Genomic DNA, 22,885 nt, shown 5'->3' with positions numbered 1-22,885 from the left:
TGTGGCGGCAGCACGGTGGCAGCAGGAGGCCCCATTAGCTAAAGTGGTGCTTCAGGTTAAGAACAGTTTCAGGTTAAGAACGGACCTCCAGAACAAATTAAGTACTTAACCCGGGGTACCACTGTACTGGAGCAGTTGCTGAACTGTTGCCCATGAGACCACACACAACTTTATCTTAGCACACCCACTACCAACTCCTTCTGCATTTTTGTTCTGGGTGTTGCAGCCCACTCCCTCCCCACACCTCTGCTCTCTCAGAGCCTTTTCTCCCCCCATGGGGACATTCTTAGCCTTCACAGCAGCATCCCAGCCAATCAGGGATACATAACATGGAATCTAAACAACCAAGGAAGGCTGCTTGCTCTTCTCTGTTTGCAATACAAACAAACCTGGGCCAAGCCCAGTTAAAAGGAGTGCACCATGTGGATTAGAGATACATGAGATCCCACAATACAGTTTCTGGTCCTTTAATTCACCATTTTTCAGTGGGTGTGATTGAAATGACAGCCACACATTGTGGATCTGGCCTCACCACTGATGGTCAGTCAGCAGAGAAGCTGAGGGACACCTGTCTGGCTAACATCAACTAACCAGGCTATGCTTCTTTTTTAAAAAACCTGCATCCAGGAGATTTACACCAAAAAGCCAACCCTATGAACAGCTTGGTCTCCCAACCATCTGCTTCCTTAGCCTTTGCAATACCAGCCTGATCTCTGTTTACAGTCCACCCCATCGCTGACAAAAGCACAGACAAGGAGGCAACTCAGCCTGAACAGGGTTTATTGCATCATACACAGCAAACACAGCACATAGTAACCCCGTTCCGCAACCAGAGTGTAACTGACTCTGAGCCCCCACCTCCATCCACATATACCGGGGGGGTGCTTGTGGCTGGAGCAAGGGGGGAAATCAGTCAAACTAAGGGCACGGTGGGGAATATCTCTGCTCAGGGTTGAGACATTCTGGAAAAGAGTCTTATTTAGCTGGGAGGTGGGCAAGGTGCATCCTCTTCCTTCCTGACAAACACCAGGGCCAAGCCACCCCACCCCACCCCACCCACTGAAGACCCCATGCTTTTCACATAGGTGAGAGCTGAAAGGCAGGGAGAGCAGGAGCTATGCACTGGCTGCAGCTCACTGTAGGTCCCTGCCTGCTCTCTGCCAGCATGGGAAACAGATCCACAAAGCGGTCATGTTTCTCCTTTCCTGGGGCCTGCAGACTTGGCGGGAGTGAAGTGTAGGACTGGCTCACACGGAAAATCAGTGGCTGGGAGGCACCTTTAATAGCCAAGGACTCTGGAGCACTGCAGGATCAGGGGAAGGTATGGAAGGGGGCTACATAGGATGCAGCTTCCCTTCCTTCTTTCTGTAGCGGGTGCGACGTTTGGTCTTCGATTCTATTATCTGCTGGGACTGACGCTTCAGGGCTGCACGGGTCACCACATCTGCATCATCCTCTCCGCTATCCTCCTCATCTGCAAAGAGACCAAAGGGTTTGTAGCAACACGAGAGCGGGGCCTTCTCTGCAGTGGCTCCCCGTCTGTGGAATGCTCTCCCCAGTGAAGTTCGCCTGGCGCCTTCATTAGACACCTTTAGGCGCCAAGCAAAAACATTCCTTTTTAACCAGGTGGCTGATTTGATTGACATCCTATGACCTTTTAAAATGTGGTTGGTGGTTTTTTTGGGGGGGAGGGTTATTGCTTTTATTTTGAGTATATATTTTGTGGTTTTATATTTTGATTTTGTTTTGTGAAGCTCCCTGAGACCTCTGGGTATAGGGCGGTATATAAATTCAATAAATAAAATCATCATCGTGCATGAGGTCACAAGGCTAAGGTTCCAAGCCCTGCACTATGACACGGGACTAGCATCATAACCAAGTCCACAGCCACGGAGAAAGGCTGCCCCTCAACAAAGCCCATAGCCCAAAGGCAAAGAAAGGTAAGTACTCTACATCTGTGACGTCACAAAGGGAAACATAGGTGTGCCAATGCCCCATAGCCATGTGTTCAAGGCCAATGATGTTGTAGGCAGAGAAGACCTGTGCCACACAGCTGCCACCTACACAGAACCTGTAACTTAAAACTACCAAAGAGCCCACAGTGTGCTAAGACAGGGGCTGCGTGAACTCTGTGCAATGAAGGAGAGAAATTCTGTGCCCAGGTAATCCAAATTCTGGATTAAAAAAATAAGAAATTCTGCAAGGTATGTAAACATGCATATTTACTCTGGGTTTGCATAATGTTCAGTGTTTTGTAAAATACATTATCATTTTGCTCGTTTCCCCTCTCTGCTGAAAATCCCATTAAGCCATTTATCCGATTTCAGAAATTTTAGCAGGCATTGTATACGTGCATTAAAATTTACCCGCACACCCACAAAAGTTACAAATTCTCTTTTCAAAACAACTTTTTTTTTAATTCAGGAAGCTGAGTTCTATGCTCACAAGCACAATCTATGCTCCCACAAAATTGTGGCACAGCTAACACGGCAAACAGTCCACAGCCACAGTCCAAAAAGCTTCTTGTGCATTGCTTTCCATTGTACCCACCTGCAGAAGTTAGCCCAATACATGGAACCCAAAACTATCAGCTATAGAAGCTATAGAGCACAGAAGTAGACATGAGGCAACAGAATTTGCCTACAGGGAAGACTCTCGCTGTGCAATGTAGCTTCCATCCAATGGCCATGTGTTAGAAAACTTGGATACATGCTGCTGAGACTCACCATAATACATGTCTGGCTTCTGTGCGGTGGGTAGTTTGACCCTCGTATTGTAGGCAGGCAGCCGTCTCTCAAGTTTAGAATGGAACTGCAACAACATAGGACAGAGGTTAGACTGGGACCATGGGAAATGGGGAGGGGCAACTCATTTCCTTGTGTATTAGGGCAAAGCCCAGCAGACCTCGTAGCTCAGCAATTCTGACCTGACTTGAAATGTATTATCTTTGTAACTTTGACTGAGTCATGTTTTGCCTTAATGTCACCTGATCGGGTCAGGGATTAAATAGAAGAATCTTAATAACTGGAATGCAGCCATAATGGCTGAGAAATTTATGTTCTTGGAATTCAGAACCCACCAGAGTTTGAAAAGGGAGGGCGAAAGAGAATTGCAAAGAGTTTGAAGCCAGTCTGAATTTAGGCAGGGCAAGGACAGAGCAGAGAGTGCTTAGTTGAAACAGAAGTGTGCCTGGGAAGCACAAGTTGCTCCCTTTGGAGAACCGAGGCAGAATTAGCAACTGCACTGACTGCTTTAGGAGTCTGCTCCCCAAATGCTCAGTTGTGTATTCGTAAATAAAGCAAATAGGAAAAAAACATCACAAGTCTCAGTGCCCTCTTATCCATAGGAAGCTAAACCCCATAATTCCATGTGGATTATCACTGCCTGGTGAATTGGGGAATATGTCATTGTGTAGAATCCCAACAAAGGTGACTGAGAAGACAAATTAGTCTGGCCCTCTCAACCTTATCTGAACCCACCTCCACGTCTTCAATTCTCTGGAGAAGTTCCTTCTTGTCTCGATCCTTGAGAGAATCCATTAGGAACAGCAGCTTCTCCTCTGTCTGGGCCAGGAGGTCAAGGACATAATCACTGGCTTTCTCGTTCAATTGGGTAGAAGCAAAGCGGCTATCTTCCTAGGGAGAAGAAGAGATGTTCACTAGCTTCTGCCCAACAGAGCACAGCAGGGAGACCTATGAACTTGTTGGAACAGCTACTTGATCAGGGCCACACAGGGAGAGAACAAAGGCAAAATCCTGTTACCCTACTATAAGCATATCTTTCAGTGAGGTGAACAGAACCCTGGAGTTCTGCCTCACAGCTCCTGCTATAACCATTAGCCCCTGCTTTCTTCCTCCAAGACTCTCCTCCTCAGTGGAGAGCCTCAACCTGCCACTGATGGTGCTGCCAAGTAGTGCAGATTGTTGGGAACATCATGCAGGTCAGAGGTACGATCTTGGTTATCACATTGATTGAGCTGTAGGCTGTGTGTTGGGTGGGGAGCTGCCTGCCGTAGAGCCAGAACATGCTCAGCTGTGCACTCACCAGCTTGATGTGCTGCACTTTGGAGGCCAAATGCTCCACTCCAGTTTTGGCACTGAGCAGAACCTTGTTCACCTTGGACAGCTCTTCCCGGGTTGCATCACGCCTCTTCTCTTCTTTTTGCAGATGCGCGCGTAACTCCTTCATAAGGTTCTGGGCCCTGGGGGTGGGAGAGGGGGTGGGGTGGTTCACAGAAGAGAACCCTTGAGCCCCCCAGCTCCTAACCCTCATGTGGGTCAGGGAGCAAGGACTGGCACACTCTGCATGGCGGATCGCCAACATGTGCTCTTGCCTGTAAGCCAAGTGATACAAGTGGAGGAGCCAACTTACCCAACCTTCCGGGCCTCTCCCGAGTACTTGGTGTGCTCAAGTTCACGTTGCAATACATCCCTCTCCTCTTTTAGTCGCACCAGGGACTCTTCATTCTCATTCTTCATTTCCTCCAGGTGCTTGAAGGTTTCTTCTTGAGCCGCGAAGCAGGCCATAACATCCTGTCAAGATTTCACAGGGATGAATGGAAGTATCAGAGCTGTACGAATCTGGCCCCTGCCTGCTCGGCATGCATGCTACTCTTTCCATCCAAATAAGAGGCAGCCGTGGAACGATAGGATCCACCACAGCTCTGAGGCAAGCCTGCAGATCTTATTGGTCATGTCTGGCCCTTTTGCCTCCTACAGTACAGTCATGCTTTGGGTTGAATACACTTTGAGTTGAGCGCATTCGAGTTGCGCTCCGCGGCAACCCGGAAGTAACGGAGCGCGTTACTTCTGGGTTTCACTGCTTGCGCATGCGCAGACGCTCAAAATGACGTCATGCACATGCGCAGAAGTGGCGAAAAGCGACGCGCATGTTCGCAGATGTGCCGTCGCTAGTTACGTTTGCTTCTAGATGCAAATAGGGCTCCAGAACGGATCCCGTTTGTATCTAGAGGTACCACTGTACAGTGGTACCTCCGGTTATGAACTTAATTAGTTCTGGGGGTCCGTTTGTAACTGGAAGCTGTTCTTATCCTGAGGAACGCTTTTGTGAATGGGGCCCCCGCTGCGTGCACACACTTCTGGCACGTGATTTCTGCTTGCATCCCGGGGCAAAGTTTGCTTCCGGGAGCAGCTACTTCCAGGTTAGCAGAATTCGTAACCCAAAGAGGTTCGCAACCAGAGGTATTACTGCACACATCAAAAGGAGCCTCAATAGGGAAACCACTGTGGTCAGCAAAGTCTCCTGTCTCTGCTAGAGCCAACTGCTGGTATCCAACCTCCCAAAAAGATGAATTCTTACAGTTCAAGCAGACCAAGTTAAGAGGAGAGCAACCAGCAGCACAGGGGCATGAGACAAGACAATGCAAACCTGCCAGCACACCATCAAAGTGTGGCAATCTCAGAATGGGGTATCTCTTTGGCTTAGAAGCTAACAGAAGCACAGAGAAGTCTGGAGCACAGAGAAGTCTTGCAAAAGACAGTTGTCCTGGTTCTAGAACCAACCTGAAACTTTCCTGTCTAGTTTGGGTGCCTTGTGATCCTCGCTAGATCAAATGGATTTGCAATGGGTCCAAAAAGCAGCTTGAGAGTAAATTAAAATGGTCTGTGTCATTCATGGGACAGTCATGCTTACAGGCAACGCTGCTTACAGGACAAGACACAGCTCTGAAATTTCAGGCATGGAGGAAGCGGGTCAAAAATTTCCAACTGGAGAGGACAACAGGAGGGGCAGCCAATGATTTTCATCAACATACCGGGCTTTATAGGTTCAATTAATCCAGCCCTGCCACAAGCACATCCTCTCCAATCCCTCAGCTTTACTGGAAAAGATCCAGATTTCATGTCCTTGCCCTTTTGCCCTCCAGGAACCTGCAGCGCAAGTGCCTCTAAACTACGTCAGTGGGTGGCTGTCTGCAGGTCTGGCTCCTGCCAAAAAGCAACAATTGATTGTGCATAGATAGCTTGGCTGCAAGCCTGAGCCTCCTACGGGCACAGCAGCATTCCTGCTGGGTTCACAGTGCAGAAGACCTGAATGGGAATGGACATCCGGTTTTCCTAGAAATGCTTTTTTTAAAAAAAACAAACCAGAGCGTCTTTGGGATATTTAAGTAGAGGCCAAAGTCATGAGAAAAATCAACTAAGGGCAAGGAATAAATTTATGAATGGAATTTGCCCAGAATGGCATAAGAACACAGCCTGCAACAGAAAAGGATAACTAAGTTTTGATTGGCTGGCAGCAGCTGGTACATGGAGAGCAGAGAATGTTTTGCCGTCACACATGAATAACTAGTGCCCCGAGCAACAATTGGACTTGTGGCGTCAACTGCATATCAGCAGGGAGCAGTCATGGGATGTGCTGGAGCTGCTGCAAAACGGGGGCGAGGAAAGATGCAGATCAATTCTGAGTTTTATTATTTGGTCCTCTGCCTGAAAGAAGGGAGAGTAGCCAGGAAGCTGTTCTCCCACTCTGAGAAGGGTGGCTAAATTCACTTCTGTTTGCAGTTTGTCTGGGGGCAACAAAATTAACAGCATCACCCCCTCCCCCTAGGGACTCCTCCTTTTTGAAAAAAAATTAAGCAGGAATTGCACGGTGGCGTATCCTGCACTCGCTTTGTTTCTGTTTCATTGGACAAGCTAGAGGTTGAATTTGGGCTACTTTGCAAATTATAGTGATAAAACAGACTCCTACCCCTCATAGCAAGCTGCCTATTTCTCCTTCTGAATCTTGGGGTGCAAGCCCTGACAGTGTCACAACACTGGCTGGGCTTCCTGAATCCGTTGCCAGTGAATGTGAGGCAGGTCAGATACATTTAGAGCAACCTGATCCACACCAAAACAACTAATGTTGTTCACTAGATTAATCTCAGACTGGGGAGCTAGAAATAACAAGCGTCTTAAGTCTGGAAAGGGGCTGGGAGGGTGGGTTTAACAGTGATCTAATGTTGCCCTCTCTCAGCTAAGGAAGGAGTCTGGGAGGAGGCAGCGGGCAAAGTTCTTACATTTGCATTTGTGACGCCAGTGGCTACTCGGATCTTGTCAAAGGCCTCTGCTGCGGTGAACATGGCTTGTTTGCTTTTCAGGATAGTTGATTTCTTGACCTGGGGCTCCTTGAGTACGTCGTCACTTCCAAATGGGATACGATCCTTCTGAGACTGCTGAAACAAATGGAGTGCATGTGGACAAGGTACAGTACACATAGCCCAACAAAAAAATCTCAAAATGGCTTCTGTTATACTAAGGCCTTGCCAGTTGATTGTTGATTTGCTTTTAATTCCTCTCCTGCCTCATTTTATTGTATGCTGAACTGACTAGATTTCTTTCTATCCCCCCCCCCCATTTTGAATGATTTTCCCTTCTTCTATTTTTAGCCTTTGTTTGTTTATACTTTTCAAGTTTATACATTTCACTAATTTTATACATTTCACTAATTTCACAATCATTTTGACATTTCAAAACTTGACTTCCTTCCCCCTCTTTCTGCAGTTCCTTAAATTTGTTCTTAATATCTTCTGCATATCCAAATTAACTTAATTTGCTCATTTACTCATCTTCTTTAAATATATACTTTTATAAAACTGAAGGTTATTACAATAATCCTGCCAATGTTTTCATCTGCTTAATAATTTTCCCTTCTTTACTGCCTCTCGCCTTTACAATTGTGTCAAGGCCCTGGACAGCTGGTGGCGACCAGAACACCTTTGATCACCTTCCCTGGAGTATAGATGAGATCACCCAGCCAATGAGATGTTAAATAAAAACGGGCACGAGAAGTCCCTTGGAACGCAGTTCAGGTGGCAATATGTGAAAGGGCCTCTGGGTAATCAAGGCACAGATCTTCAAGATGATCTCGTCGTGCTCTTTCCCCTGGCAGGATCTTCTAAGTCACTGATCACATCCACATTAGCCCACCCTCAGATTAGTCAGGACACCCTGATTAAAGCCTTTCGTGGGAGGGAATAAACAAAGCAGCCCCACTTCATAAAGGAGGATATAATTGCTCACCTGCTACATAAACTAATTATTTCTTAACTGGGTGCAGAGATCAATCGGGTGCTCAGAAAAATCATCCACTGAGCCTCTTTGCAAGAAACTTTTTATTTATTTAACAAAATTTTACACGTAGTTGGAAGAGGAAACAGCAGAGGTGGGGAGGGATTCATGGTGCAACAGTTGGCCTCTAAAATGTTTTTAAATGCCCTTAGTGGCCTGAGCCTCAGCTGGGTAATGAAACAATCCTAATCAGTATAGTAATTTCCATACCCAGGGCTTGAGTTCAGTTGACAAACCTTGTGGCCAGTGCTTAAGGACCAAAAATACACTTGACAAGCCATAACACCACACCTCAGAAAGAGATGGGGCCTTGCCCAGATCCCTGGCTGACAATAGATTGGGGGCAATGTTAGATTTTTAAAATTTTGCTATAGAATCCCACTGGCAGTTCACAGACAGTGTTATGACTTCTGTAATTTCACACAGATGCAGCAAAACCACAGAATTTGCTAGCGGGGGCAGAATTATAATGATAAGACCTAACTCCTCTTTTCTCGTTACAGAAGGTTTAAAGCACACTCAGGCCTGTTCAGAGTCAGAGAGTGGCTGCTTGCCCATTTCAGACATTTGTGATCTTTATCTAGTCCACTTCTGAGATTTAAGATCTTGCTGTTAGCACCAGGAAAAGCAGAAGCTATCTAACAGGCAAAATATCCTTTTGGCTTATAGTCAGTCTGGAGACAGGGGACAGACTTGGGGAGTGTCAGTCACTTAATGGAGAGAAGAAAACCTTACAGTACCCGCCTCTCTGTACGCTCATTCTGCGCTCTCTTTTCCTCGGTCAGCTTCTTCAGATCCTTCAGCTTCTTATCACGAACTTTCCGTTCTCGGTAGATGATTTCTTCTTGGTTCAGGAGCTGTGCCTGCATTTTGGAGGGAAGAGAAGGTAAGCTACTGTCCTGTCCTTGTAATCTCTAAATAGGGTGCACTGTGAACATCTCTGCATCTCTTAGGCCTGTTTTTGGACAGCCCAATACACCCATTAATGTGGTGAGACTCCAATCTCGGGGATGTTGTGATGTTCCCTGAGGACCACTTCCTGGTGCTCTCTCCTAACCTACTCAACACTAGATCACAATTAGAGTTGTGTGGTTAATACAGGGGAACCCGACTCTTATTTTATTTGTTTTAAATAAGAGTTCTAGGCTAATATGTTTGCTTTAAAAGCTTAAAAAGTCTCTGGAACAAACCCCAAGTTCTTTGAAAGCATGACTCTTAAGAACAGAGTAAAATATGTGAAATGAATAATATGTGTGCAAATAAAATTAATTATAACTGCAGCCCCTAGTGAGAATCTCCTTACAGTGGGAGGTCTTGTATTATTTAATTATTATACAAGTTCAACATGTATATACAGTCATACCTTGGTACTTGAACACCTTGTGACTCAAACGTTTTGGTTCCCGAATGCTGCAAAACCTGGAAGTAAGTGTTCCGGTTTGCAAACTTTTTATGGAAGCCAAACATCTGACGAGGCTTCTGATTGAGTGCAGGAAGCTCCTGCAGCCAATCAGAAGCCGCGCCGTGGTTTTTGAACGGTTTTGGGAGTCAAACGGACTACTGAAACGGGTTCCGTTCAAGAACCAAGGTACGACTGTATTGCTCCTCACCACACAGTAGCCACAAACCATGACTGCTCCTTCCTCCTGTATCCAACACTGTGCTGACTCCCTACCCTGGCTGTATCACGAGCATGTTGGGCTTCCGTGTTCACGCTTTCCAGGTCCTTAAGCTCGTTGCGTAGGCGTAAGATCTCAGCTTCCATAGCATCCAGCTTGTTCTGGAAGTGCAGGCTCTGCTCCTAGAAAAAAGATGAAGCATTCCAGGGTGGTTGTGGAGCAAATAGCCATGATGCCTCATTTATCTTTGCAGACCACAAATCCCTAATCATCTAACTCCCTCAGTGGCTCCTAACCCACTTAACTCACTGCATCTAGGACCTGGGAGATCAGGATTCAAATCCTCACTCAGCCACAAAGCTTACTTTGTGACCTTGGGTGAGTACAGTCTCTCTGTTTAACCTACTTACCTGCCCTGTGGGTGAACAGGAGGCAAATGTGCAGGTGGATGGATTGCATGTGAGGCTCTGGTCCAACCATACCTGCCATTTAGCCCCCAGAACATTACTCATGAAGAAACTTGGCTCTTGGGCTGGAAAAGGTTCCCCATCCCTATCTTAGAATGTGTCTGTGTCTCACCTGCATATGCGATTTTAACTTCTGGTACATGCCGGTGATGCGTTGGGCCTCATCAGTCTTAAATCTGGCCTTTTCCAGTCGGTTCTCCAGCGTTCGTAGAGTCTGGATATAAAGAACAGCAAACTGAGCTAGCAGCCAGTAGGATGAAGTCTCTCCAAAAACCCATCTAGTTCAAAGATGTCCTTTTCCCAAGTTACAGCTGCAGGGATGCAAGCAACTTTCAGGTTCTATAGTCTAATCTTTCCATTACCACGTTCTTCAGATTGCATATGGCTGGACTGACAACCATCCCAAGTGCTTTACGAGTCAGTGGAAATTTTTACAATGACCTCATTGAGTTGTAGGGAATCTTCAAGGTGAGCAAACATGGTGATCGCTCCATGGTGACAGAACAAGGAAAAAACGGACCTGGCACATTGCCAGCTTGGAAGGGAAAACAAAATGCTGGTATAGCTCAGCCAGCAAGTGGAGAATAGTCCCCGGCGCAAGACCTCAGGATCTGGCAGGATGGGTGGTGGGTGAGAAAAGTCACCTGTCTGGCATGTGTGGTCTTCTCCTCTAACGACATTTATGCACAGACAGGATTGAGGGAACAAGAACGTGGTTGAATACAACCACTGTCTTCCTACTTCCTTTACTCAAACAAGTTTTATTTAAGTAATCAGAATACATTAGAAACCCCCGCTTTCTGAGGCAAGTTCCAAGAATCTCTTCTGTTTGTTTTACAAGTGGTAGATATTGCAAATTTGGGTGATACCTTTATTCAGATTCCTGTGATCTGCTAGTTGCAACTGCTTGTTTTTCAGTTGGTTTAGCTACAGTCAGTGCTTTTTTCTGGGGACATGCAGGGGGACGCATACCCTTAAATATTTTGTGAATCTTGATCTTTTGTCCATTTACTGTATTAATTTCCCCCGATCTGAACTATAAATTGGTGATTTTCTTGAGTCAAAATGAGAGGGGGGGAAAGCACTGACTACAGCAGGTGCTAAGCATTAGGTTTTGTATAACTGGATGTGCAAAATGGTGCTTGAATCTCTCTTAGAAAAATAATGAGATACTGAGAAACCAGTGTCTCTCAGAAAGATATCAAACACCAATATAAGTATCTAAGATTGTTTAAACAAAGATACTCTAGCATTTGAAAAATTAGAGCACAGCGATGTTGTTCCAAGTTATGTGCTCTTACCATCTAATAAAATAATCCTTTCAATACTTCAATCTGATAACATATTCATGCATTTGCACACGGTTAATTGCATCTGATAGAGGATGTTTGCCTACATTTTCAACAATGCTTATTTTTCGAAACTATCACACAATTTTCCTCTTGTAGATAAAAACATCCAACATATGCGCACATGCAGTTAGCTGCAGGACATGCTAAGCTTTGATTTAAACCTTCATATGAACATATGAAGCTCCCATGCCAACCTAGACAACTGTTTGTACCCCAGTACTGTATGTTCTGAATTGCAAAGGGTCTACAGGCTTGTTATCCTCGTGTCAGATAATGCCAGGAATTTAACCTGAGAGCTTATGTGCACAAAGCAAACCACATCACTGAATTATGGGTCCTTCTCTCATGGCTCCGAGCTGTTGCCCATTCACAGCCAAAATGTACTGAGTATATTAATCACAGGGTGGAGAATACATACTTCGTTCATAGGTTTGTGAAGGTGTGTATCAGTGTAGCTCCTGCCTGTACTGTATGTTCAAGTGTATAAATCATTCATATCAGAGGACTAAAAGTGGAACAGCATCCCTATCATATCACTAACAGGAACAGTATAGAGGTCTGGTGGATAAATTAAGGCTTGGGAGCTCAGGCACTGTGCTTTTGTCCTCAGTATCTCAGTGAGCTACTCATCTCCCTTCTCTCTGTCTTGATGTCCTCATCTGAGAATAGGGCACATATGGCAATTTCTCAATTTCGGACAGCTCCATTTACAGAATTAAGACCTTAGATGTTCCAAGCACTGAAAAGATTATGGTGCCCCCATATGTAATTCAAAATAAAACCAATAGTAAACCATAAAACAACATTTCAAAACAAAAGAAATCAAGATATTGCACCACATGACAGGATCTGACTTCCTTGCATTATTTTGAACTACTTGAATAGAATGCCTCCTGGTTTAGGTGGGAATCAGTAATAGAGAACAGAAACATGAGGGAAGATGTGTAGTGGAGTGTAAGTCTAACCAACTTCTGATTTCCCCCACGGTGACTATTTCAATTGGTTTTTTTTTGTTTTGTTTTTTACTTTAAAAAATTATTGGTTTTTTTGCTTAAAAAACACACACACAAAAAATAAAAGGTAACATAAAAGGTAAAGGGACCCCTGCCCGTACGGGCCAGTCGTGTCCGACTCTAGGGTTGTGCGCTCATCTCACTTAAGAGGCCGGGAGCCAGCGCTGTCCGGAGACACTTCCGGGTCACGTGGCCAGCGTGACGAAGCTGCTCTGGCGAGCCGGCACCAGCGCAGCACACAATAAAAAATAAAATACAGTGGTGCCTCGCAAGACGAAAAGAATCCGTTCCGCGAGTCTCTTCGTCTTGCGGGTTTTTTCGTCTTGCAAAGCAAGCCCATTAGCGGATTAGTGCTACAGTATTAGCGGCTTAGCGGGCTTAGTGGATCAGCTGATAAGCGGCTTAACGATAAGCTGATAAGCAGCTTAACGATCAGCTGATAAGCGGCTTAACGATCAGCTGATAAGCGGCTTAGCCATCAGCTGATAAGCGGTTTAGCGGCTTGGGAAAAAGGGGGGGAAGGAAAAAAACCCCGCAGGAACTCGCAAGACATTTTCGTCTTGCGAAGCAAGCACATAGAAAATTCGTTTTGCGAAGCACCTCCAAAACGGAAAACCCTTTCGTCTAGCGGGTTTTCCGTCTTGCGAGGCATTCGTCTTGCGGGGCACCACTGTAAAAGCAAAAGAAAACAATAATTCCCCCTGTGGCTTCCCTTCCCCAAAATTCAACATTCTTTATTTTTACAGTCTTTTTACCATTGCATCTTTCATATATTATCCCCGATATTCCTAATATATCAATTCTATTTCAGCTATACATACTTAATCTATGCATATTAACATGTTATCTTTAGACCAATGTTTTTTCATATAGTCTTCAAAACATTGCCATACGCTCCTTAATTTCTGATTTGTCTGGTGTCTTATGGCAGCTGTTAACTTTGCCAGTTCTATATATTCACATAGTTTATTCAACCAGTCTTCTTTTGTGGGGGTAGTACCTCCTTTCCAGTTTTTTGCCAAGACTAGTTTGACTGCGGCTGTAGCATATAAGAATAATATTTTCTTATCCTGTGGGGTATCTTTTCCTAAAATGCTCAGCAAATATGCCTCTGGCTTTTTTTCTATAGAGATTTTGAACATCTTTTTTATCTCTACATGAATGCATCCCCAGAATCTTTTAATTTTGTTTTGTTTTTTAATATCGAATGTCAAATTCTTCCCAAAAACATTTTCTTCTTGTTGTTGTTTTTTTGTTTTGTTCCGCTGTTTTGCTAGTGCCCAAAGCTTGTGCTTAATCTGCCTACTGGGCAATCTACTGCGTCTATTACAGCTAAGTAGCTAGAATGGGGAGAATTAAGGAAAGTAATGCAGTGGTTCTTTGCCTCCCTCTTGCGGTGTGTTCACATAAGCTGCCAGAAAGAAAAGGGGAGTCAAATTACACGTTACATTATATGTTAGCAACTGGTTGTTTTGTCTTTGATAAAGAGCAGCAGCATCAGGAGGGGTTCATCAGGATTGCAACTGCACACTTGGGAGGAAAGGGATAGAAATTCAGTCCTTTATTCCTGCTCTAGTTCTGATCCAGATCAGTCCTGCTCTCCCACAGCTGCTGCTTGCCCAGGAAGGAAAGCTGCCATTCCTAGATGACATCCAATTTAGGATAACCGGCTCTAGAATGCCAGGATGTCCTGCTTTATAAATGTCAGTTAACTTATTATTATTATTATTATTATTATTATTATTATTATTATTATTTCTATTTTCAATGCCCTATTCTAACTTGATCAGACTCCACTTGGAGCACCAACTCCAGTTCTGGGAACTACAATTTAGGAAGGATATTGACAAGCTGGAACATGTGCAGAGGAGGGCAACCAAGATGATAAAAGGCCTGGAAACCAAGCCTTATGAGGAATGGTTGAAGCAGCTGGGCATGTTTAGTCTGGAGGAGACTGAGAGATGATATGATAAAGGTAAAGGTAAAGGGACCCCTGACCATTAGGTCCAGTTGTGGCTGACTCTGGGGTTGCGGCGCTCATCTCGCTTTATTGGCCGAGGGAGCCGGTGTACAGCTTCCGGGTCATGTGGCCAGCATGAATAAGCTGCTTCTGGCGAACCAGAGCAGTGCACGGAAACGCCATTTACCTTCCCGCCGGAGCGATACCTATTTATCTGCTTGCACTTTGACGTGCTTTCGAACTGCTAGATTGGCAGGAGCAGGGACCGAGAACAGGAGCTCACCCCATTGCGGGGATTCGAACCGCCGACCTTCTGATCGGCAAGTCCTAGGCTCTGTGGTTTAACCCACAGCGCCACCTGCGTCCCTATGATGATATGATAGCCAGCTTCAAATATCTAAAGGGCTGTCACAAGGAAGATGGCTTAGATAAGAAGGCCCTTAGGGTCCCCTCCAACTCTACAGTTGTATGATTATGAGAGAATGGCACAAACTCCAAGAACTGCCAGTCACGGGTTCAGCATGCCAAGGACATGCAAACATCACACTGATGCCTCCTTACCAATTACTAACAATCAGAGAGCAAAAGAGACCAAACATGAGAGATCCTGAATTCATCACTGCATCTCAGGGAGAGGAGCTACAGGAGTAGAAATGACACATCAACCTTACAGCTCGGTGATAAGAACTTGCTCTCTGTGTTACCTGAGAGAGCAGCTTTCCTCCAATCTGAGGGAATCAAAGCAGAAAGGAGCCATTTGCAAAATCATTGGTGGTTCTTCTCAAGAGATCTGAGGGCTCAGGGAATCCAGACATTTTAGCTAAACCAGGACTCTGGTAGAAGGAAAGACTCCACTTGGAATACTACAACTAATAATACCTGCAGGAGTCCAACTTCTGCAGAATGCAATATATATATATGAATATATAGAATGCATATATAAAAGAATGCATATAAATAGAATGCATATATAAAAGGTGAGATGAAATATAAAAGGTGAGGTGCCCATGACAAGAGTCCTTTTCAAGCATTCAAAGAGGGGGGGGGGAGGAGAGAGAGAGAGAGAGAGAGAGAGAGAGAGAGAGAGAGAAGTGGCAACAGCACTACAGCAATGATTTGTTTTTGTTCTTATTTTTATTATGCATTATGTATTGCAGGCTTCCTCAGCCTCGGCCTTCCAGATGTTTTTGGCCTACAACTCACATGATCCCTAGCTAGCAGGACCAGTGATCAGGGATGCTGGGAATTGTAGTCTCAAAACATCTGGAGGGCCAAGGTTGAGGGAGCCTGATGTATTATGTCTTTTATATTGTAATTTTATGTTGTGAACCACCCTGAGATCTACAGATAAAGGATGGTATACAAATTTAACAACAACAACAACATTCTAGCCTAGTGAGAGGGAAACAATGGTGGAGCTTTTCAGCCTCCTCCTTCCAAAGGATTCAGATTTGACTCACCTTAGCTGCCTCTATATTCCGTTCTTCCATTTCTTGCATTTCAGTGATCTCTTTTGTTTTAACACCATACTGAAGCTGTAGCTCTTCCAGCCTGCGTTTCCGCATCTCCACCTGATGCTTCAGGTTGTTTAACTGATTGATTTTCTCACATAGCCGGTGATTGATGATCTGAATAGCACCCTTTGGAACAGAGGGAAGAGGAAAAGAATTAAAGAAGCCTCAACGATTGTGCGGACAGTCATCCAGGTGAGGGTGAATTAGACTGGAGACAAAGAATTGGTTTTAATAAAGCTGAAACTCATCTGAACTGAGGAAGGCTTTAAGATAAGGGAAAATTTGTAAATATATTTGAATTGGATATGCAGCTATAAAAAAGATATGAAATAAATAACCGCAGAAAGGAAGGGAGGGAATTTGAAGGGAAGGGAAGTTAGATTTGTAAAGATTTTGTTTTTCTTGTCAAAATATTTGTATAAGCTGAAAATGAAAAATAAAATTATAAAAAACTGAATTGAGGAAAGCTTTTCATGTTGTGCAAATGTTTTTTTGTCCTATTATTTCCTCTGAGCAAACAGATACTGCAGGTTGTTGAAATAATGTGCAAACCTGAGAAACTTGTTGCCCAATAGACACATTGTTTTTCCTTTGTGTTGCAGGGTTTTCAGTTTTTGGCATTTTCGTTCTGTGCAATGATATAACGGGACAGGGATCACCTACCTCTCCAGTTTTATTTTTCACAGACCCTTGCTCAGCTGGATGTTCGTGGAATGCAGCCTTGATGACTTTTTCTTCTCCCTGAAAAAAACCCCAAATAACTGTTTTCATTTTCTGAAAGTCTGACATAAATCCAAGATCCATAAATCCAATGTCCCAAGTTATATGTCCAGCCCACTCTTTGTATGCAATAAAATTATAAAAACGAAGGGTGCATAAGGGCCTTTCCCATCTTGCTATTGGCGAGCACATTATTAAATCTGGTGCGACAAACTCAGTGTGAGCTCAGGTAGACCCCCATCTTTCTCCAGACTTGGGAGATGGGAAGGAGCTGTTCCTCCAAGGCTTAGCAGAATGAGTTACATTTGATGAGTTCTAGTATCTGTTTTGGAACAGGATGTACATTTAGTGGGATTTCAATTGGATTTCAATTTTGTTTTTTCCTTGTGTGTCCAACCAAAGCTTAGTTGGGTGGTGGATCAGAGCTGGCAGATGAATACCATACCATGGCTTGGGAAAGAGCATGTCTGACATTTCCCCAGTGGTTCCGTGGTGATAGTGAAGCAAGCTTTGGTGCACATGAACGGATAGCTCAGTTGGTAGAGCATGAGACTCTTAACCTCAGGGTTGTGGGTTCAAGCTCCATGTTGGGCAAAAAGATCCCTGCACAGCAGGCGGTTGGATTAGATGATCCTTGTGGTCCCTTCCAACTCTATAATTCTGTGAAAATATTCCTACTAAATGTGTGTTTGGAGTTTCCAGCCACCACACTTGTTGCTTGCATGTCTGCATTAATGTGACCAGGGATGGGGAACCTCAGACCTCTCCCATGGCACTTGCCCCAACCCATGCCTCTTACTAACCCAACTTTGCACCCTCCTTGAGTGTGTTTGCTTGGCTGGAGCCAGTCCCTGAACACTGATGGTGCTTTTTGCTTGTTTGGAGGCTAGAGAGGGGTGTGCAAGTGTGTGTCAAAACTGCCTACTGTACAAAGGTATCATTCACATTTGTTGGTCTGCCCACATTTGCCTCTGCCTCTGGAAGGGAATGTGGACTTCAGGCTGAAAAAGGTGATAAAAGCTACTAACCAGTGTTATAGCCTCACTGAGAACATCTTCAGTTTTTCCTTCGTTCATTCTTAGGCTTGACAGCCGTTCCAACGTCTTATTCATCATAGTTCCTTCCTTAGCACCTTGACAGCGTCCCAGAGTGTCACAGCCAGATTCAGAATGGGCTGCTAACAGACTCTGAGCAATACTTTTGTGTTTCTTTGCAGTTTGCCCTAGGTCAATGACTTGTGTTCCATGGCTTGTCACTTTCATGCTTACTTTCCCTGACATATTAAACTTCCAGTAGTAGTTTACTAGCAAAACAAACACACCACTGTCATCTGAAACAGCCCTGATGCATTTGTGATGACACACAATGACAACATAGATTACTGGCTGCAACAAAATAATGTATGCTTCCTCGTGTGTTTTCAGGTCTCTGTGCTAAGAGACAACATTGCAAAGGACTTGAGATGCTACACTTGAACTTCAGGTTAGCACATGTATATTTTCCATGCATTTTCTTTGACACACTGTACACATTTTGAACATAACGCATTAATCATGTGCTTTTTCTTCTCAATATTTGTAAATACAACTTGTTTGGCCGGTAAGAGAAGTTTTTGAAAGTCTAAGGTATCCAGAAGTAGCTTTAGCTTGTTATCGGGCAGCAAAATCAGTATCACATACAGCCACATCTGCAGTCACTATCTTAAAGTGCAGAAATTGAAATAAAGTTGTTGATTTGCTTGAGTTCTAACCATTCATGTTGCTTGAATATTTTTTTAGCAACAATATTTGCCGCATGACACTTTCCAGCTTTCTTGGTAACTCGAACATTGGAGCCAAATATCTCAAATTGCCCAAAGGTTATAGAATGCCATTGTCTGGTTTCAGCATGTACACATGAAGGTGATATAAAAACACCTAAAAATCCATGTTGACCGCTTTGACCCCTGGACAAAATGTCCAGAATTCCTGAGAAGCATCCCTGATAGATTGTGCAGTGACTGCTAATAGAGTAAAAGTATGGACAATGTATGCTTTTATATATTTCCACCAAAAAGCACTCAAGCCTAAGCAGTGCTTTTTTCTGGGGGGACACAGGGGTACACATACCCCTAAACATTTTGTGAATCTAAGTTTGGCATCATTGAGGGGCAGTATTTCAATATGAGTAGGAAAATGAGAGTACCCCTAAACATTTTTTTAGAAAAAAATCACTGTGCCTAAGGAAGAACTGTAGAGCTGGGGCCCTTATCTGAGAGTGAAAAGAGATCTTGGTCTGGGATGAGTGCCAGCATGAGCTGATATCATAAGTTCTGCTCATTATTTCCGCTTGCTAGAAACAGGGGGAAACATAGCTATGAGGCTCACCGCTAGGAGATGTGCCAACGTTTTGTGCAACTTCTTATTCTCCTTTCTCAGTTGCAAAATTGACTCCTTGTTCTTCTTAATGTTCCATTGGGTGGTCTCATAGTAAGCTTTCCGATCACCTTCTGTAATGAGGACAAATAAAACCACTCTGCTTATTGCTCATCCAAAAAAGAAGCAGCGGCAAAGCCAAACTTGAAGTAGTTGCCAATTTGGGTAACTTTTAGTCATCTTCATATCCTCTCACAGATATGTGATTATGTCAGCTATTATGGCAGCTACATTATATATAGTGATTGAATATGGCAGCTACATTATATATAGTGATTGAAATGACAGAAATTATGCTTTACTACATGACATACTTTGAGAGTTGAATTTAGTATTTCACTAGAATCAGGAGTGTAACCAAGGACAAAAAGGGCTTAATACAAGGCCTCTTTTTTTAGGAAATCCAATCTCCTTTTAGAGGCTTCGAGCATTTTGCTTTGGTCTGTATCTCCAGTCTGAAAATAATAGTGTTGGTCCGGGAAACAAGTAAATGTAAAAGAAGTGATGAAAAGATGGAATTGTTTTTAACTGGTTTTTCTTTTTTCTATTTTTCCTTTTTATTGTTAATTTTTTTATTAATGTGATTTTTCTTCTTTTGAAACTTTAATAAATATTATTTTTTTAAAAATAAATAAATGAAAATAATAGTGTTTTTTAATTTCTCAGTCCACAAAAATAGATATTGTAGGCCAATCATACATCTGTGGCAGTATAAATACCTTTCAGATGCCCCTCCACTTCTAGACCTCAACAAAAAGTGTACTAGTATTGGATGTACGAGACTTGAACATATTAATTAGACTGTGGTGCTCACTAGAAATATGGATATTGGCACAGTCAATAGGATTAATGGGTTATATCCAATGTTGCCGTTCTGCTTGCACAAGAGACATCTTGCTTGAGCAAAGAAACTTGCCTCTCCTTTGCAGCCTCCTGTGGGTCCCCAAAATCTGCTCTAGAGGACTGGGGGGACCATTTGGAACAGATTTTAGGGGGTGCATGGAGAAAGGAAGTCCTGTTGTATGAGTGGAACTCAGTACATGCTGTGCTGAATACAACCCAATGAAACCAGCACTTCTTAGCATCTAACTCGACTTTGCAGTAGCACAAGGATGGCTATAGTATGTTCTCACATTCTCCCTCTCTGCTGCTCCTAAGAGGCAACATCTTGGCTGTGTGTCCTGGAAGACCTGCTCTCTGCCTTGCTAGTCTTTTCCACCTGGCCTAGAAGGGCAGGGCGCTGACTGGCTGACTGGACTCCAGCTACAAAAGCTGAGGCTGCTGAACACACTACTGGGCTGGGGTATTTTTTAGGGAGGTTTAGTTGCTATTACTGACATTATTTTTTGTATCTTTTTTAATATATTATGCTTTATGTGGAAATTGTTCAATTTGGCTGTGTACTTTTTCATGTGTTTTATTTATTGGTTATGACTACTTTATGTTTGTAATTATGTAACATCTTTTCATGTCGTAAGCCGCCTTGAGAATGGTTTTAACTTTGGAAAGGTGCCATAAAAAATTATTTATTTTTAAGAGTGTTTCTGCAAAACCACATCAGTGGCTGAACTGTGCCAGTTTCTCGCGGTTCCCTCACTGCGAGAAGTGAAGTTACAGGGAACCAGTGGTGCTCGCCCTATGGAACACCCTCCCCATCAGATGTCAAGGAAATAACCAACTATCTGACTTTTAGAAGACATCTGAAGGCACTCCTGTTTAGGGAAGTTTTTTAATGTTTGATTGTATTTTTAATATTTTGTTGGAAGCCATCCAGAGTGACTGGGGAAACCCAGCCAGATGGGCGGGGTATAAATAATAATAATAATAATAATAATAATAATAATAATTACTACTTCTACATGCAACTGGTTACAGTTACAGATAGGTAGCCGTGTTGGTCTGCCATAGTCAAAATAAAAAAATCCTTCCAGTAGCACCTTTAAGACCAACTAAGTTAGCCCTCCCCACCTTCTCACTATATAGAAGGATCTGGCAACTTCTGTTTCAGTGTATCTGAAGAAGTGTGCTTGCACACGAAAGCTCATACCAAGAACTAACTTAGTTGGTCTTAAAGGTGCTACTGGAAGGATTTTTTTATTATGCAACTGGTTAGTTAGAAATCCAAGTGGGAAAGATCTGAAATGGAACAGCCAGGAGTCTGGTCATCTGCAGTGTATAAGAATTAGCCTGAAGCTTTCAAACAGGGAAGCTTGACAAACATTCATGTTCCCACACCCCTTTATACCACAAATGAATAGATAAAAGTGAGAGGACTACTAGTAATGTTCCACTTTCCCCATGGGTAGCTTTAGGAGGGAGCCCTTCCCTTTCTACCTTCCCATTAACAAAATAGTGGTAATGACATAATTTACAGGGTGTTGCAAAAAGGAACAAAGCAACGGAATATTGTCCCTGAGGATTCTGCTGAGTGATTGCTACATCTAAAATAATCACACCATTGGTCCATCGTGCTCACCATTATCTACTTGGACTGGAAATGGCTTTGCATGGTTTCAGGCAGCTTCTATTCCCATCCCTACCTGGAGACCCCATGGGTTGAACACAGGGGTTTTTTTTACACAAAAGGCAGATGCTATGATCCTTCCCCAATACATAACACACCACAGTTGTTCCTTTTTTTAAAATAAAAAAATTGCTGTGACAAACAGAAAAACACTTTCTGGGCCAACCTAGCACCTAGCTCGTGGTCCTGCATGACAATTTGCAATCAGTTCAATATTATGCACACTTAGGTAAAGGTAAAGGGACTTCTGACCATTAGGTCAGTCGCGGACGACTCTGGGATTGCTGCGCTCATCTCGCTTTATTGGCCGAGGGAGCCGGCGTACAGCTTCCAGGTCATGTGGCCAGCATGACTGAGCCGCTTCTGGCGAACCAGAGCAGTGTATGGAAACGCCATTTATCTTCCTGCTGGAGTGGTACCTATTTATCTACTTGCACTTTGACGTGCCTTTGAACTGCTATGTGGCAGGAGCAGGGACCGAGCAAGGGGAGCTCACCCCGTCAAGGGGATTCGAACCACCGACCTTCTGATCGGCAAGTCCTAGGCTCTGTGGTTTAACCCACAGCTCCACCCACGTCCCTTTATTATGCACACTTACTATATTATATATATAATATTATGTACACTTGTTTGGTCGTTTAGTCATGTCCGACTCTTCGTGACCCCATGGACCAGAGCACGCCAGGCACTCCTGTCTTCCACTGCCTCCCGCAGTTTGGTCAAACTCATGCTGGTAGCCTATGCACACTTACTTATAAGTAAATCAATGTTTACTCCCAAGTAAGTGTGCACAGAAAAGCAGCCTTACTCAATACGGGATGCCTCCTCTCCCACTTCCGAACGCTTTCTCCACTCAGCAGCCAGGCACCCCTTACCTAGGAGTTGTATCTTGTTCTGCAGCTCTGTAATCTGGTCGTGGACCGGGGGCTTAATCCCCTGCAGGGCTTGTGTCACTGGCATGGCGGAGTATCTCTCCTACCACCTCAAGCAGGGTCTGCTCGTCCCTTCCCCACCTGCACACGACCGCTGCCCCCGTCCCCAAGCCTCCCTGTCTTCCCCCTGCCCCGCTTCGCCAGGCTGCTTCCCCCTCACTCGACCATCAGCTGCATCCTTTCGCCTGCATCCGTCTCCATGGCGACCAGCTCCTCCGATGCAAAGCGCCCATTGGCCGTGGGAAGCGACCCGCGAAAGGCATGGCGGGAGGAAGGTCAGGTTGTCTCGCTTTTCCTAGGC

The 22,885-nt window shown here is 44.2% G+C and overlaps 1 protein-coding gene and 1 long non-coding RNA gene across 11 annotated transcripts; one reads left to right on the top strand and one right to left on the bottom strand.

The window, feature by feature from the left end:
• Positions 1 to 763: 763 nt before the first annotated feature.
• Positions 764 to 22,686, bottom strand: ODAD3 (outer dynein arm docking complex subunit 3). Of its 4 annotated transcripts, XM_080988183.1 has the most exons (13): positions 22,528 to 22,686; positions 19,081 to 19,202; positions 16,658 to 16,735; positions 15,941 to 16,120; positions 10,268 to 10,369; positions 9,745 to 9,870; positions 8,810 to 8,932; positions 7,019 to 7,174; positions 4,372 to 4,532; positions 4,045 to 4,201; positions 3,480 to 3,635; positions 2,727 to 2,811; positions 764 to 1,474 (listed from the first exon to the last, which is right to left on the bottom strand). In XM_080988183.1, exons 1-13 carry the CDS (start codon positions 22,610 to 22,612, stop codon positions 1,335 to 1,337), a joined length of 1,671 nt encoding a protein of 556 aa, XP_080844309.1. In that variant the 5' UTR covers positions 22,613 to 22,686; the 3' UTR covers positions 764 to 1,334. The 4 variants fall into 4 exon arrangements, 3 of the variants coding, with proteins under 3 accessions (XP_080844309.1, XP_080844307.1, XP_080844308.1); XM_080988181.1 differs by lacking the exons at positions 19,081 to 19,202; positions 22,528 to 22,686 and adding an exon at positions 17,743 to 18,040; XM_080988182.1 differs by lacking the exons at positions 19,081 to 19,202; positions 22,528 to 22,686 and adding an exon at positions 17,743 to 18,027 and having other exon boundaries at positions 7,019 to 7,171.
• Positions 1,487 to 20,753, top strand: LOC308467010. Of its 7 annotated transcripts, XR_013981064.1 has the most exons (7): positions 1,954 to 2,162; positions 7,100 to 7,203; positions 8,855 to 8,955; positions 9,942 to 10,066; positions 16,094 to 16,186; positions 18,139 to 18,196; positions 20,666 to 20,753. It is a non-coding gene; the product is annotated as an uncharacterized lncRNA (long non-coding RNA). The 7 variants fall into 7 exon arrangements; XR_013981066.1 differs by lacking the exons at positions 1,954 to 2,162; positions 18,139 to 18,196; positions 20,666 to 20,753 and adding exons at positions 1,487 to 1,940; positions 16,597 to 16,714; XR_013981065.1 differs by lacking the exon at positions 20,666 to 20,753 and having other exon boundaries at positions 18,139 to 18,456.
• Positions 22,687 to 22,885: the final 199 nt, after the last annotated feature.

The sequence above is a fragment of the Podarcis pityusensis genome, assembly GCF_964106645.2.
Source record: "Podarcis pityusensis genome assembly, chromosome: 17".
NCBI classification, from domain to species: Eukaryota; Metazoa; Chordata; class Lepidosauria; order Squamata; family Lacertidae; genus Podarcis; species Podarcis pityusensis.
Note: the sequence above shows the minus strand (reverse complement) of the source record. Positions and strands in the feature narration are given on the sequence as shown.

Excerpts from the sequence above, each read along its gene's own strand:
- ODAD3 (XM_080988181.1), bottom strand. The coding sequence starts at position 17,994 with ATGTCAGGGAAAGTAAGCATGAAAGTGACAAGCCATGGAACACAAGTC. Across the intron at positions 8,933-9,744 it reads ATGCTCGTGATACAGCCAGG|GCACAGCTCCTGAACCAAGA; the intron begins GTAGGGAGTCAG and ends TCCAAAATGCAG. Across the intron at positions 2,812-3,479 it reads AGAGAATTGAAGACGTGGAG|TTCCATTCTAAACTTGAGAG; the intron begins GTGGGTTCAGAT and ends ATGTTGTTGCAG.